The sequence below is a fragment of the Gavialis gangeticus genome, unplaced genomic scaffold (genome assembly GCF_001723915.1).
Source record: "Gavialis gangeticus isolate Ggan-Ray unplaced genomic scaffold, GavGan_comp1, whole genome shotgun sequence".
NCBI lineage: Eukaryota > Metazoa > Chordata > Crocodylia > Gavialidae > Gavialis > Gavialis gangeticus.
Genome location: NW_017729016.1, coordinates 11,094,719 through 11,109,056, shown reverse-complemented (window position 1 = coordinate 11,109,056; position 14,338 = coordinate 11,094,719). Strand labels below are relative to the sequence as shown.

Below are 14,338 nucleotides of genomic sequence, written 5' to 3'. Positions count from 1 at the left end.
GTTACATGATTACATTGCTTATTCTGTAATCTGGGGGTGGGGAATAACATTCTTCAGCTGTTTTCTTAGATCTCCTAGTTCAACCTCATCTAAAGAATTGCAGGTCAAAGATTAATTGGATTTCAGTTCTCTTGCACTGGGAGCTTTTAGCTGTAGTATATCTACCTGGCAAGGATTAGATGATTTTTAAAAAGATACAATGCAATCTATTTTCCTACCTGTGACCACCTGGACTTGACTCTACTAATGGGCCTGGCTGCTGAGATTTTTGACATTCCACCAGATGATGGCCCCCAGAGGTAGAAGGGAGTGTCACTTGTTGAAGCAAAGCTATTGGGTGTGATGCTGTTGGCAAAACCTACACATAAGTAGAACAAGTAGATGTAGTTAAATAAATGGAGCACGAAACAGGAAGACTGAGCACGCACACACACACACCACCACCCAAATACTTGCATGTCACTCCACAGAAATTCAGATTTATCACTATATTTTTTAACACACATACACCCTGGTTTTAATCTAGAAGCTTTTCATGGGTGTACACTGGACTAGTACTGTTCCATTCGCTGCTTGTTGTATACATTATATCCCTTGTCAGTTATGCTTGTTCAAAATTTAAAAAAAAGACATAATCAAAGCAGAAAGTAGTGCAGGGTGGAATCTCAGAAACTAACTGGTTCAGAGAGGGACAGACTTTCCCTTTATACCAATGTGTGCAAAAGTCCACAATACACATGTTGAATATTAAGAGATACTATACTGGACTTTTTGTGGAGGGCTTAAGATCAAAGAAAGTACTTCCAGATTTTTATTAGAGGTAGTTTCAGACGCTGCAATGTGTACACTCATTTATGAAGTACATGACTAAGACCATCAATTGGTTTCATACATCACCAACCTGCAGGAAGATACTAACTTCCAATACTTCCTGCCTAGACTGGATCCCAATTAATGAAGCAGAGGTGTTGCTACTGTGCATTCCATGACCCAGGAAAGTATATCCTGTTTTAAAGTGCCCAGTAAACTGTATACTCCCACCCAGTTTTACCAGTGCTATTTGAATTTGCGTAACAGATTGCATCCACTTAAGTCAGCATACTTTCCAGCACGCCACTTTCACTTATTTTTCTCCATTCCAATTCCACTCCACTGGAAACATTCATTTTGGGTATTTCGGTTTCTGTTGTAACAATCTTCTTTCCTTTCAACCTCCTTTCCTGCTCTTCTATCTCCTGCAGATTAAAAGTCTGCCATAAAACCAGATCTTTCATTCCATATGATGGAATTTAGATTCATTTTGAAAAGCCGTGGCATCTCAACAAGCTTCAATATAACATAAGCAGCTTAGCCACTACCTATAGACATCTTAATTTCCACTAATCTTAATGTAACATCATCAAATATAACTGCACTTCAAATAGGCTTACTAGACAATATATACACTTAAAAACCCAGATAAACCTTTCCCAAACTGTAAAAACACAGATTCCCCTCTCGATTGTATTAATATACATGGATACCGTGAGCTACTACCAGCCGATTGTAGTAATTTTCTCGCTCTTCTAGGATGTCTAATTCCCTATTGCAGCACTTCCCTTTTAGAACTAGCTATGAAAACATACATCAATTATACATCTGTCTCCTGGGTATGCCTTTCTGCTGCTATACTAAAACAGTCAATGAGCCAAGCCTCCTGTTTGTTACATTATTTTTCTCAGTGCTCTGACTGTCCCTATCCAGAACAAGATGATAGTCAACTTTAAGGCTTTCACATTATCACATTCTCCAAAGAGCTGCCATAAATTCAACTAGATTATAACAACTGCCCAACCTTGGGCATGACATACAAAAAAAAGCAATATTATTTCACTGCCCTAAATTGCCAGATACTGAAACAAAAAGCACAAGCAGCTACTGCTCCCATCTCAAACTGGAGTTTTCCAGTCTTGTTCCCTCACCTTCTGCAGTTTCTCCTGTTCTCTTTCTTGTTCAGCTATCAGAATTGATAGCTGTTGTGCATGCTGCTCTTCAAGCCTCTTCCTCATTTCTTCAAAAGCCAACATTTTATTTTTTAAAATCTCTTCTGAGAAGAAAACACATGCATTTTAAAGAATTAATCATATATTCTTTAATTCTTCTTCATATTTTCTAAATGTTCTGTACCCTAAACAAAGAAATGTTGATTTAAAATGTATATTTCTCTTTCAAAAAAAAGTAGAATACTTTTTTATTCACAATTCCCGGTAACACAGAGCAAACAAAGTTATTTATCAGCAAGCGCAGCTCCGCAAGTTGCCTGATCAGGTTCACATTTATGAGATAAGCCCTCTCAGATGGCACAAGTGGCACAAGAGTGTAAACATGAAGAAACTAGCTCTGAAAAAAGCAGGACTTCTTGCTTGATCAAATTCAAAACACATATACACCCCCTCATATCTAGCTTCCTTATGAAGTTCATTGGAGAAAAATACAAAGTAGATGTGACATTTTTGTTTCTGAATCAAAAAGAGACTGCATATCACGATAATATTCCAACTCCTTACATTCACTATTTTATTTGCAAAGTGTATCCATGTTCTTATATTTCAGATTACTGCTCTACCTTAGCATAAAGGCCAAATCCAGTCCATTAGACTAATGTTTGTAGAGCCATTGACTTTTCGTGGAACATGGAAATTCACTGTATGAGAGCTTCACTGGAATTTTTGTAACCATTTCTAGCAGTGCTTCATTTCCATTCTTTTTGGATTTCAAATCCAGCTAGACATAATTTTCAGTAAAACAACAAGAAAACGCCAAATTATAAAGAAAAAAGAGAAGCTCCAGTTACAGCAACAAATGGTGATATTGAACAAGCAGGACAGTTTTTCAGAAACTGGGAAAATCACCTTTCCCGACATCATCTATTTACTCTACACAAGTACCTATGGAGATGCTCAAACCATTGTTAAATATGTATTATAGGACTTCTGCCTTCAAAGAAGCAGGCTTCACTTTGCTTAAAGAAGTCTCCATTTCTAGAGCATCTTTCAGAAATGTCATTTACTATAGGAACTTTATCTAATGTGTAGGAATTTACAATTATAAAAATATATTCTGTCATTTCAACATAATCACTATATAAGTTGTGAAAACAATACAAAAGTGAAATGTAGTGAAACACTAGTAAGGAAAACAGATTACAGATAAAAGCACACAAAGAAACCCTGAGCTTTTCAACTCCTCCTTCATATGTATTGACAGGACTACAAGTCAATTTATCGTCAAGACAACAATTAGCACAATAATTACATATTTTTTAAAACTGAGACTTCTAACTAAAGAAAACTTTTATTTTGAAAAGGATTAACTAGAGAAAAAAATATCAGTTTACCTTTTGCAGTACTGTCTGAGCTTACATTCTCGTTAACATAAATAGATCCCAGGGAGCATCTTTGATCTTGCAGCCACCAACTCTCTTGTTCTTCGGTTCCAACTGATGAAACATATGGCTTGTTTTCTTTCTGTGAGCCATCAGTATCCATATCCAGCCTACGTTTCACTTTTTCAATACCATTTTCTTGAAAGTGTTCATTTCCAAAACAAAGACTTGGAGTATCCATCTGCTGTTGCTTCAGCTGGCTTTGCATCAGTAATGGAGATGGGTTTTCTACATCATAAGATTTATTGAGTTCCATGGGTGAAGTACTTTTGTTTTTTTCTAGCAAGTTAGTTGGTTTGAGTCCGTTCATACTTACTAGTTTTTGGGTTACTAGGGACTGACTAGCTGCATAAGGCTCGTGCAATTTTGGAGTTGTAGTACAAGTAGCACTGTCCACCTTGTACAGCCCTCTGCCCTCCAGCACTAGCTGACCCTCCACTGTAGCAGACACTGGAACTCCTTTGCTTTCTAATTGATTAACAGACTGTTGATGCACTGGATTTGATTTGCCAAACGCCAGTCCATCACAGGTGTCCAAAGGCGTTTTGTGAACTTTGCTAGAACAAAGCATAGCAAAGTCTGTGGTGAACTTTGGCACAGGTTCAGACACGTTGGCCTTGTCAGCAGCATCTTGTATGATCAAGTCCGTTGCTCTCCCCTTGTTTTTAGGACTTAATTCATAGGCATTTACAGGGTTATTTATAACTATGTGACCCATGGATAAGGGCCTCGGACGTCTTCGGTGCATTTTAGGACTCATACTTGGTTCTGGACTGGGTAATTTGGCATAGGAACCTGTAAGGCTTCTGACAATGCTACTGTCATGGTCAAAGGTGGAAACATGTTTAAATTCTTCATCTGAATCTGAATCCAAAACTGGGGGTGTTCCTGCTCTCACAGGTATGTCCACTTTGGAAAAACTGGATGAGGCTGAAGTACTCATGCTATTTGAATGGGGAGAGGCACCTTGGAGAACCATATTCGATTTATTAAGACTTGGTTTATCAAGTGTCATACCTGTACAACTTCTGCCTGTAAATTTTGTCTTCTCTTTCACTAAATCACTGCTTTTAACTGCATCATTTTCTTTATCTGAATGACTTTCATTAATACTTTTCTTCAAATTAGTTCTTGTGCTACGTCTCGTTTGTTCTCTCTCTACGTATTCCCTCGACTTTTTCAGAAGATTTTGAAGACTCATTACATAGGGATCTGCAACTTCCTCATTAACTGTTAGCACCCCCATATCCTCTTTGTTCAGATGTGCATTTAAAGCGAGCATATTTTGTGTTTGATCAGGGGATGCAACCTTTGGGCAAGCTAAGTTTTCTGAAGGGCTGCTCTCACTTTGCTTTGGAAGAACGAGTTCTTCTGTGCTTTTAACAGATTCTATCACGCTTAATTGAACCAGGGTGTTAGTGTCCGACAGCATACTTTCTAATGGCTTTTCAAGCTCGGTAGCGTGACAGTCAGCAGTAGAACTTGGCAAACTGATGTCTGGTAGAGTAGAGAAGCCAGCTGAGGCTTTTAACTCCAAATTAGGGTGAATACTTTCAGCTTCCCATTGATCCAAATCATTCACACTGGAGAGTTTTCTGACCTGCACATAATTGAAAACATTTCATATCCCTTTATTGCAATAAAGCCCTGTTGTCTATAAAGAATTAGAAAACAAACAAAGGAATAGGATTTCTTTAACAACCAGCCAAAAAAAAAATTAAGTGCACAGAATGTTCCATATTATTTGCCCGTTTTTATAAAGGCATAATTCTTTCCAGGCACAAGCAATAGCAACTGCATTTTACACCAACATGGATGTTTAAACTAAGATGAGTAAAAAGTCATCACCTAAATATCCATTACCTCCAGGAGGCCTAGAAGAAAGCTAACCAGTATTTTTATACTCTTGATATATGTTCCTGGTCTGCCTTTCAAATCCCAAATCAGGTGACTGTTTCCATGCACACACTAGTAAACAATACATGAAGCTGAATAGATGCGTTTACCACCCAAGAAACAAAACTCAACCTCACTGTAAACACTGTTCATTTACCCAACAGGTTAATTTAAGGGCTGTCTTGCAATTCTACTATAAACCCAGATTAGGTGGCTTTATTAAGAGTATATTAGATTATCTTTTCAAGTTTAAACACTTGCCTAAAACCTGATGATAATCCCATTATTGCATAAAAAGAAAAACATATAGTTACAATATTATATTAATGCATGTGAGTGCTGTAATTTTGCAAAGCTTGTTACTTAGCCCACAATTTCTGGAAAAAATAAGTGGTAACACATCACTAGTTAACAGTTTGTTAATCAAAATCCAAACAATTAGATCTGCCAATTTGCTACAATCTACCAATTTTAAACAGTATTACAAAAACAAGAGGTGACTATTTTGCTAGTTGTGTCTTGTACACAGACAAAATAAAGCACTGAACACCAAATACTAAACAAGTTTGTACCAAAATAATTGCACGTACTTACTGCAACTGTTGATCAGGTCATACTATATAAATTAATAACAAGTACTGGTAAAAAGAAAGTTAACTGAAAACAACACCCAGTTTAGATTACAGGATTCATCAGGAAATGGTCAGAACGCATGTGTTAAAATGCCTTCTCTACATTAACTAATACACTTCCACCACCTTTACCTGCACATTTTCCAGAATCTCCTGAACGCGATTAAGTAAAGCCCTTTTCTTGGAGTTCTGCTTCCAGATCTCTAAATCCAGTGCTTTTTGCTTCTCTTGCTGCATTTCCTTTCTTCTCTCAAGGTTAAGCTGCAAGACAAGGTACCAAGGACATGTAAAAAGAATTTAAATGCAAAAAAAAAAAAATCTTAAAAAAAAAACCTTAGACCACGTAAGTTGGAGACTTCACGCAGTTTAAAGATTAACCTCTTTTAAACTGTAAAGGAACATTTTTGGCAAGCCAAAAACTATTTAATGTACATAAAGCCCAATAAATTGGACCACAGGCAAGAAGTATGCAGAAATTAAAGAACTGGGTTTACAAAAATCCCTTAACAGCTGATGCAGGAGCCCCTCTACACACAAGGCTATCCAGAACTGATAAACAGACCTTTTGAATGTTGTTCAGAGGCTGCACAAGCATCCTCTGTGCATCCTCTCCTCCACACTAGTTTCCCTCCCCTTACACTTTACTTGTTGGCTGCGATTTGAGGGCCTCGCACCAACCTGTCTCCCAGATATAAGACGACTTTCTAAGATGCTCTACACCACTCTTCTAGCCTCTCGTAGCCCTAATCCATATATATTTTTCAGGAGATAAGGGCCCAAGTAATTAAAAACCCTTGCAATTAACAATTATATATGAAATTAAACATTGAGTTTTAGAGCAAGGGTCAGCAACCCACAGTCCAGATCCAGACTGCAGAACTTTTTGATCCAACCCAAGGACATGGGGCTTCAGCAGCACAGACATTTTCCTGTGCTGGCACAGGGAAAGGCAGACCTAGGAAGAAGCAGAGGCAATGCAGGGAAAAGCAGCAGCAGTGGGCACAAGGAAAGTGCCTGCCGCTGTCGCTATTGCTTGCTGCTGCTTCCCTGGCAGGTGCAGGAAAAAACAGCAGTGGCAAGTACTGTCCTGGTGCTGGCAGTGGGGAGAAATCAGCAGCAGTGGCTGGGTCCTACCACCTGTCTACCTCTGATCCAAAATGGTGGAATCCAGCCCGCAGCCTTTAAAGACTGCTGATGCTTGCTCTAAATTATCATTCAATGCCTAATACAAAGTTACAACACAAGATACAGGCAGACAAGGTTCTTTCAGTAAATGTTATATATTTTATTAGACCAACTAAATAGTTGAAAGAATTGTTCTTTGCAGGTTTTCAGGCACAAACATCCTTTATCAGGCATAGGGAAAGTTTGCTAGTGATTTATGTGCTCTCCTGGGTAGAATAGAAAAGCATTTCCATTTTCACAGACCTGCATTTGGCCTTCTATTCCACCCAGGAAAGCACATACAACACCAGCACACTCTCCCTATGCCTGAAGAAGGGTGTTTGTGCCCCAAAGCTTGCAAAGAGCAATTCTTCCAACTATTTCATTGGTCTAATAAAAGATATCACATTTACCCAAAGAACCTCATTTGCCTATGTCCTTAGACCAACATGGCTACAACCAACAACCCTGAAGCACAAGATACAGACATCTTTATTCTTGTTTTTATTGGGTATACTTTAGTTATAAATTAAAATTCAGTCTGGTCTCACAAAAGCTGGTACCATAAAACCGAATTAAATGGAATTAGATTTAATCTCAGGCCAATGTTTCTTTCTATATTTGCATTTTATAAAGTGAACGAGTTTCCCCATGTATGTACTTGAGAAACTTTTTGGGATTCTCACTTTACTTTTACACTTGAAAAAAACATTTTGAAGTCTAAACTTTACTCCTTCCAAAAACCCTAGCTTGGCCACATACAATATCTCATTGTTAAAGAACCACTACATTCATATTTCAAACCAGTGAAGTCAAGAGATAAGGCAAATATGCTGCAATGTTATGCAAAATGATGGATGGCATGTTTGTTTTATTCTATATAAGCTAAAAAAACCTTCCATATGAACATATTTAACTTTCCTTACTCAACTGCTGATTAAACCCAGGTTTACTTAAAATCATTTAGAATTGTATGGAGATGACTGGAGAAGTTGCAACATCTTAAAATAAATTTCTTATCACAGATGCCACATCTAAACCTCCTAGCTTTGCTTTATCAAGATGGAGTTGGACAGCAAGGAACATGGTTCATACTGAACAAGGAAGTTGTAACAACCTGCTACATAAATGGAATTTTATTAAAGACTTCAAGTCTGAGTGTGGCAAAATCGAAACTAGAGCATACATCATGGACAAATGCCCAATTTCATTTTAATGGTTGCAATGAAGACCTGCACCAGGCTACTGAGGTTGCCTTGCAATGGATATCAAATCTAAAACTGCCACCCTAGCCTTCTCCTTCAGTGTTGTCGTTTGTAGGATGTTCTGTCATTCCATTTCTGTATTCCATACAAATAAATAATCTTAAAATAAAAAATTCACTTAAAATATACATATATAACAGAGCTAACCAACACCAACTATAAAACAAGAATAAGTTAGAGTAAACTCAAGGAGGGAGAGAAGAAAAAACAATAATGTCATTTAATCTAGAGGTGCCATCTTAAGTATCTTTTAGAGCCGGTTGGAAATAGATGGAAAAAAATTGATATCTCCCATGAAACAGCATCTCCTGTTGCTGAGACACTCTAATAGCATTTCTGAATAAAATGAAAATTTTGAATTTTTTTTAGCAAAAAAAAAAAATAAAAAAAAAATCCTGTTTAGCTGAAAACCCCATTTTCAAACAAAAAAAGTTTGAGTCAAAACTTTCCAATCAATCTAGCATTTCCATCCACTCTTTTTATTGGGTACTATTTTAAATAAACCCAAATGACATTCAGCAACTAGCAAATAAGCAATTTTCCATTAAAAATAATGAAGTATGATAGTAGCAGTATTTGCCTGGTTTATATCACCATAAGTATTTTTCTTATGACACACACATTATTTCACAAAGTGAAAGGACACATAGTAAATAATCCACTTCCATACTCTGTATATACCAGACAAGTTAAGGCATAATTAAAATGGAGCTGCTGCTGCACTGAGACTTCTCCAAAATCTTCCTAGTGAAGCCTCTGATGTTAGAAAAGATTTTAGAAAGATTTCTGCATGGCAAAGACCTGAGGGGCACACTGTGGGATGCATAATCAATTGGGCCGCATGTTCATCTTAAAGGCTTTGATTGTGTTAGTCAGCTTTGTAGCTGCATTTCTTACTATCCAACTCTACCAGCAGTTGTAGTGTTGTCTAGACAAAAATGGTAAGGACCTTTTTACACTATAACTTGCGCTTATCTGAGTGTACTAATCAAACAAGGGCCTAGCAAGAAGAGAGCAGGGTAGGAAAAGAGCCGCTTTCACAAAATAAGGCTGGAAAACCAACTGATATAATGGGAAGCTATGAAATAATCCAACATAGGAGTACTTCCCAAGTGGTAAACACCTCAATCCAAACTCTGGAATGGGCAAAATTATTTTTTTTTTTACTTAACTGTATCATAAAACTCCACTCCCATCAGCTTTATTTTGATTTTGTTCCTGAACACTACAGAAATGTGCTAGTCATGGTTGGTTGCACTATAAGCCAATATAGATAAGTGAACAAAAATGGTCTCTGCCTTCTCTAAATGTAACTACTTAAAAGTCAAACTTACCAAAGGTGAAAGCACAGGAACGCCATGGAACTGGATAAGTGAAATATTTTTGTGCTGAGTAGGCAAAGAGATTTCTCTTGGTAGCAACTCTCCTTGAAGCCTGGCAAGATGCTTTTCACAGAATTTTTCATAGTCTTCCATCTTCATATGATTAAACTGCACATAGAGATATATTACTACCACCATTGTACTACCAATAGAAGAAATACAGCAGCACAAGTACAAGAGCAGGTTGTGAAAACAATTGGGAAACAAACTGTTCTCTACAATATGTTGCAGTGAGAGACATAAATGTGACATGGAAGATTTCATACAAATTCTTGTTAATTTGTGCTATTATGGACTCCAAGTTAAGTAATCTCCAGTGTACTGCTGTCTCAAAGGGCTTGATTCTCCTCAAGGCAATCACTTCAATGGGAACAAAACTAGGATCTTAAACTCCAAAACAGCCTTAGGTTTCAAGCCATTTGTAACCCTAGTTACCATCTACAGTTCTCGTTTGACTGTGCCGTGCTTTACAACTTTGGCAGTCAAACATCTGAAAGCCAGTACAAGAGATAGGATGTTGCACTCCTACTACAGAATCACAGAAAATGGGGCTGGAAGGGATGCTAGAGGTCATCTAGTGCACCTGCCTGCCAAAGGCTGAACCAACTACACCTAAACCCTTCCTCACAGACTTTCATCTAGTTGCATCCTAAAAGCCTGCCAGATCTACACTCATACAATTAAGTTGGGCCTGACATACCATTGTCCCTTGCTGCACATTAATCCTTTCCTGTCCCCAGCAGATGTGGAAAAGAGTTTACAACCCTCCCCTTTCCACATCATCTCAGTTTTCTCGTCTCTAGACTAAAAAAACCCTATTCTTTCCATTTCTGCCCCAGGGTCATGATTTCTGAACCTCTGGCCTAGACGCTTTTCAAATGGGCTCTCTCTTTCTTTCTTTTTTTAAACACACTGTCCTCAAATGGACACAGCAGTCCTGCTAAGACCTGGCCAGTGCAGGGAGGAAAACCACGCAGTACGTTAAGGGGCAGATGGTGGCAGTGGGGAGAAAAGGAATCATCTTTTTAAGGTGCCTGAGGGTGGGGGGGGGACCTGACACAGACAAGGTTTATTCACAAGTCAACTGGAGAACGCAGGCTGCACACATGGTCTGTGTAGTTGCTGAATCTGCAGTAGCATGGAGGATCCAAAAGCAGCTCTTTGCTAGCCTGCCCACAGCCCTGGCAGGGGGCCAGAGCTCCCAGAAGTCTCCCGCGCTACAAAGAAGACCCCTGCACTGATGCTAAGAGACTCACAGCCAAGCAAAGAACAAATCCTGGGCATGTACTGGGCCAAGCAAAGAACAAATCCTGGTCCTGATGTCGTTTCAAGGCAGCAGCGCCCAATACCCCCTTCAATGCAAGGCTCCTTTGCAAACTGGGTAAGAAACCTGGCACCCGCGGGGACAAAGCCTGGGCGGGCGCGCACACACTCGGTGGCGCTCCCCGGCACCCCAGGCAGACCATTGCTCACAGCTCAGCAACCCCCAAGCGCAGGGCCCTCTCTCCCGCCCTCTCGGCCGCCCACAGGCGCCAGGGCCCCGCTCAGCGCAGCGCATCCATGCGCTCCTCTCCCCGCCCGGGCCGCGGACGCTGCCCCCGCGCGCTGAGCTCGGGACAGCGACCACAGGCCCGTGTCCCCGGGTACCTGCCGGCCCTTCTCGCCCAGGATCCCGGCCCCGCGCTCCGCCGCGCCAGAGCCGCCGGCGCCTGGCAACCGGGGCCACAGCCCGCCCCTCCCCCTGCGCTTCCGGGGGACCGCACCTGGGAGCACTCACGGCGGGGAGAACTACAAATCCCAGCATACATTGCTCCCCTGCGCCCGTCCCCGCGCCGCTTGGCGGGGGGCGTTGCATGCTGGGAGCAACAGACTCTCTTACCTCAGCGGTGCATGCTGGGAGTTGTAGTTTGGAAGGAGAGAGGCTGATCCTCTAAAGGGGAAGGCGGGTACCTCCTCATGCCCCTGTGGGAGGTTTTCTGCCCCTCCCGGATTTCCCAGATTGATCCGGATACTCCATGTAAACCACGCTTTGTTTCCAGTAATCCTTCCCATCATTGGTGATGTGTATGTGCACACGGGTGCACATGCACCCCCTGAGCGTGGTGGTGCGCCCCCTGCAAAAAGGCCACTACTGCTGGCAGCATCTGTGGGAAGTCTGCGATCGCCACTGGCTGCTGCCAGTGCTGCCAGCGGCATCTGTGAATAGTCATCGACCATTGGTTGGCACTTGTCACCCCCACTGCCCTGCCAACAGCTCACTGTTCCCCCCCAGCTGCCGGGGGCACGCGGCGTTCATGCTGCCCGTGGCCTGAAAACAGTGCCCTGAAAACAGCTCCTCTCTTCTTGTCATTCATTGTCTAGTTACCAGCAGCAGCAACAAGGGACTTGAATTGGCACGTCCCCAGTTTGCACCGGGGAGATGACAGTGTTTGACATGGGCACATGGCAACACGTGGTCTCATGAGCCTTGGGACACAGGCACGGCTGCCACAGGCATGCTCTCCTTTTAGACACGTGTCAGAGGAGACTGCACTTGCTCCCAAGCGTCATCATGTTCTGCAGCCTGGGCTACAACCAGCTGTAATCATGCTGCCATAGTGGGCCACGACCATAGCAGAAACGCTCACTGTGATGGACCTGTCAGATTGGAAGGAACCTGTGCATTCTGCTCAGTACCTGCCATCAACAACCTGAGACAGAGCATGAGAAGAAGTCCAGTAGACAATCAGGGCAAAAGGCATTCATTTACTCTATCAACACTTGGCTCAGGCAAGGTCTGAGTTTAGGTTGTTGCTTGAAGCGGAAGGAAAAACAGAGAAATACAAATGCATTACAAAATCAGTTCAACATTTAAAACGTACAGCTGGCTGCAGATCACCAAAAGCACCTACATTACTCTGTGTATGGCTACATTAGAGGCTTAATGCACAGAAGACTAATTCAACTGCACATTAGCGCAGCTGGCAAAAACCATGTTAATGCACTAATGTGCAGTAGATTTAGTCTAATGTGCATTAACATCACCAAAAAAGCATTCATTTGCACTAATGTGCAGTCGTGCTGATTACAGCGCATTTAGAACCTGTCATTACAGGTACTAAACTTAATGTGCCATTAATGAACTTGCGGACGCTAAGTACTAAATGCAGAATCCGTTTGGTTTTTGGTTTTTTTAAGGAAAATTCTTCGTGTCCCAAATCAGCCAAATCAATTCCAAATCCATGAGTCATTCAAGAACCATGTGGCCCTGCTACCAGCATGCATTTTCCACCTTCACCTGGGCTTCTGATGCTTCCAAATCCTGCAGCAGGCATCCTAGGCCCCAGAGGCTTGGGGTTCAGATGCCCCCAAGTTTTGCTTGCCTTCAACCATATGGCCGCAGGCAGAGATGACCCGAGCAGGTTGCGGGGCCTGGGGCAAATCAGCCCTTGCGGAGTCTTGCCCCTGGGATGCGAGGATGCTGGGGGTGGATTTGGCGGCCTGGGGAAGGGGGGAGCGGGCTGCCCAGCAGCCAGACATAAAGCTGGCAGCAGCGCAGAGTCGCTGCTCCACCCAGCTCCATGGGGCCCCCCAAAGCGCAGGGCCCGCAACGGTCGCCCTGATTCACGCCCCTAAGGACAGCCCTGGCTGCAGGAGGGAAGTCTTAGTTTCAAGACTAGTGAGGCTACAGCTATGAAGTCCAAGCCCTGTCAGCCACAATACACTTAGCCTGGAGCATATCCTTAGAATACCAAATTAGGGCTCAAATAGCCTAGAAGTGGCTGATTACTGGGATTTTTGGCACAAAACCCTCCACACTCACTGCTGCTTCTACGTATGCCTTTAAATAGGCAGCGGCAAAGATTTTGGGGGTAATCACTTTTATTCGTTTAAATGCCAAGTCTCCCAATGGTTTTTCGCAGTTACAGCTGCAGGACTACAGGGGAGCCTCCGCTTCAGCCTGTCTGGGGCAGAGAAAACTTAAAAACATGATCCCTAAAGAGGCAGAAAGCAGGAGATCAACATTAATAAGCCGAACTCCTATTGCTGAAAGGCGGTTGTGGTTTCGTAGCTCCGGGCAAGCAGCAGGAGGCGCTGTCAACGTCGCGAAACCCTCCACCAGCTACACTGCCCCCGGCCGGAGGCGGGGCCCAGCGCCAGATCCTGCCCCTTTCCGGCATTTCAGCCAATCGTTGGTTGAGAGGCTCAGCCAGACTGTGTTCTCCATGACGGTTGGTGGGCAGTGGCCAGTTGTTGGAGGATGACTGGCTGATAGCAGAGTGGGGCTGGGCGTTGATTGGCTGTTGGCAAAATACACTGGTGGGTGTGGATTGGCAGATGCCCGGCCCCGCAGCGTATTGTGAGCTCGGGTGCCGGCGGCGCCGGGGGGGAGCGGGGTGGGCTTCGTTGCGCCTTGTCTCGTCATGTTGTGCGGCGCGCCGGGCCTGTTGGGCGCCCTCACGGCGCTGCTGGGCGCGCTGCTGGTGTTGACCCGGAGCCCGGCGCTGTCCTGCCTGGTGCCGGCCGGGCTCTACCTGGCGCTGCGGCTCTTCAGCCTGGAGCCGGCGCCGCTGCCGCGGGCCCAGCACGTCTTGC

The 14,338-nt window shown here is 42.7% G+C and overlaps 2 protein-coding genes across 7 annotated transcripts in view; one reads left to right on the top strand and one right to left on the bottom strand.

Moving 5' to 3' along the window:
* The window catches only part of CCP110 (centriolar coiled-coil protein 110), a 34,397-nt gene extending 22,897 nt beyond the window's left edge, over window positions 1-11,500 (bottom strand). For 4 of the 6 annotated variants that reach the window (XR_002096525.1, XR_002096526.1, XM_019512841.1 and 1 more), the window contains exons 1-7: window positions 11,411-11,500; window positions 9,716-9,871; window positions 6,085-6,213; window positions 3,377-5,024; window positions 1,962-2,086; window positions 1,103-1,235; window positions 219-358 (exon numbers count right to left, since the gene is read on the bottom strand). Coding sequence is in view for 4 of the 6 variants with exons in the window: in XM_019512841.1 (XP_019368386.1) it covers window positions 219-358; window positions 1,103-1,235; window positions 1,962-2,086; window positions 3,377-5,024; window positions 6,085-6,213; window positions 9,716-9,862 (2,322 nt within the window). In the remaining 2 variants the exon portion in view is untranslated. The remainder of the gene's footprint in view (window positions 1-218; window positions 359-1,102; window positions 1,236-1,961; window positions 2,087-3,376; window positions 5,025-6,084; window positions 6,214-9,715; window positions 9,872-11,410) is intronic. The other 2 variants (XM_019512842.1, XM_019512844.1) reach the window with 2 other exon arrangements.
* Window positions 11,501-14,151: 2,651 nt separating this feature from the next.
* GDE1 (glycerophosphodiester phosphodiesterase 1) overlaps window positions 14,152-14,338 on the top strand; it is a 7,719-nt gene continuing 7,532 nt past the window's right edge. The window contains exon 1 of the mRNA XM_019512840.1: window positions 14,152-14,337. Coding sequence (XP_019368385.1) covers window positions 14,167-14,337 — 171 coding nt within the window. The 5' untranslated portion in view covers window positions 14,152-14,166. The remainder of the gene's footprint in view (window position 14,338) is intronic.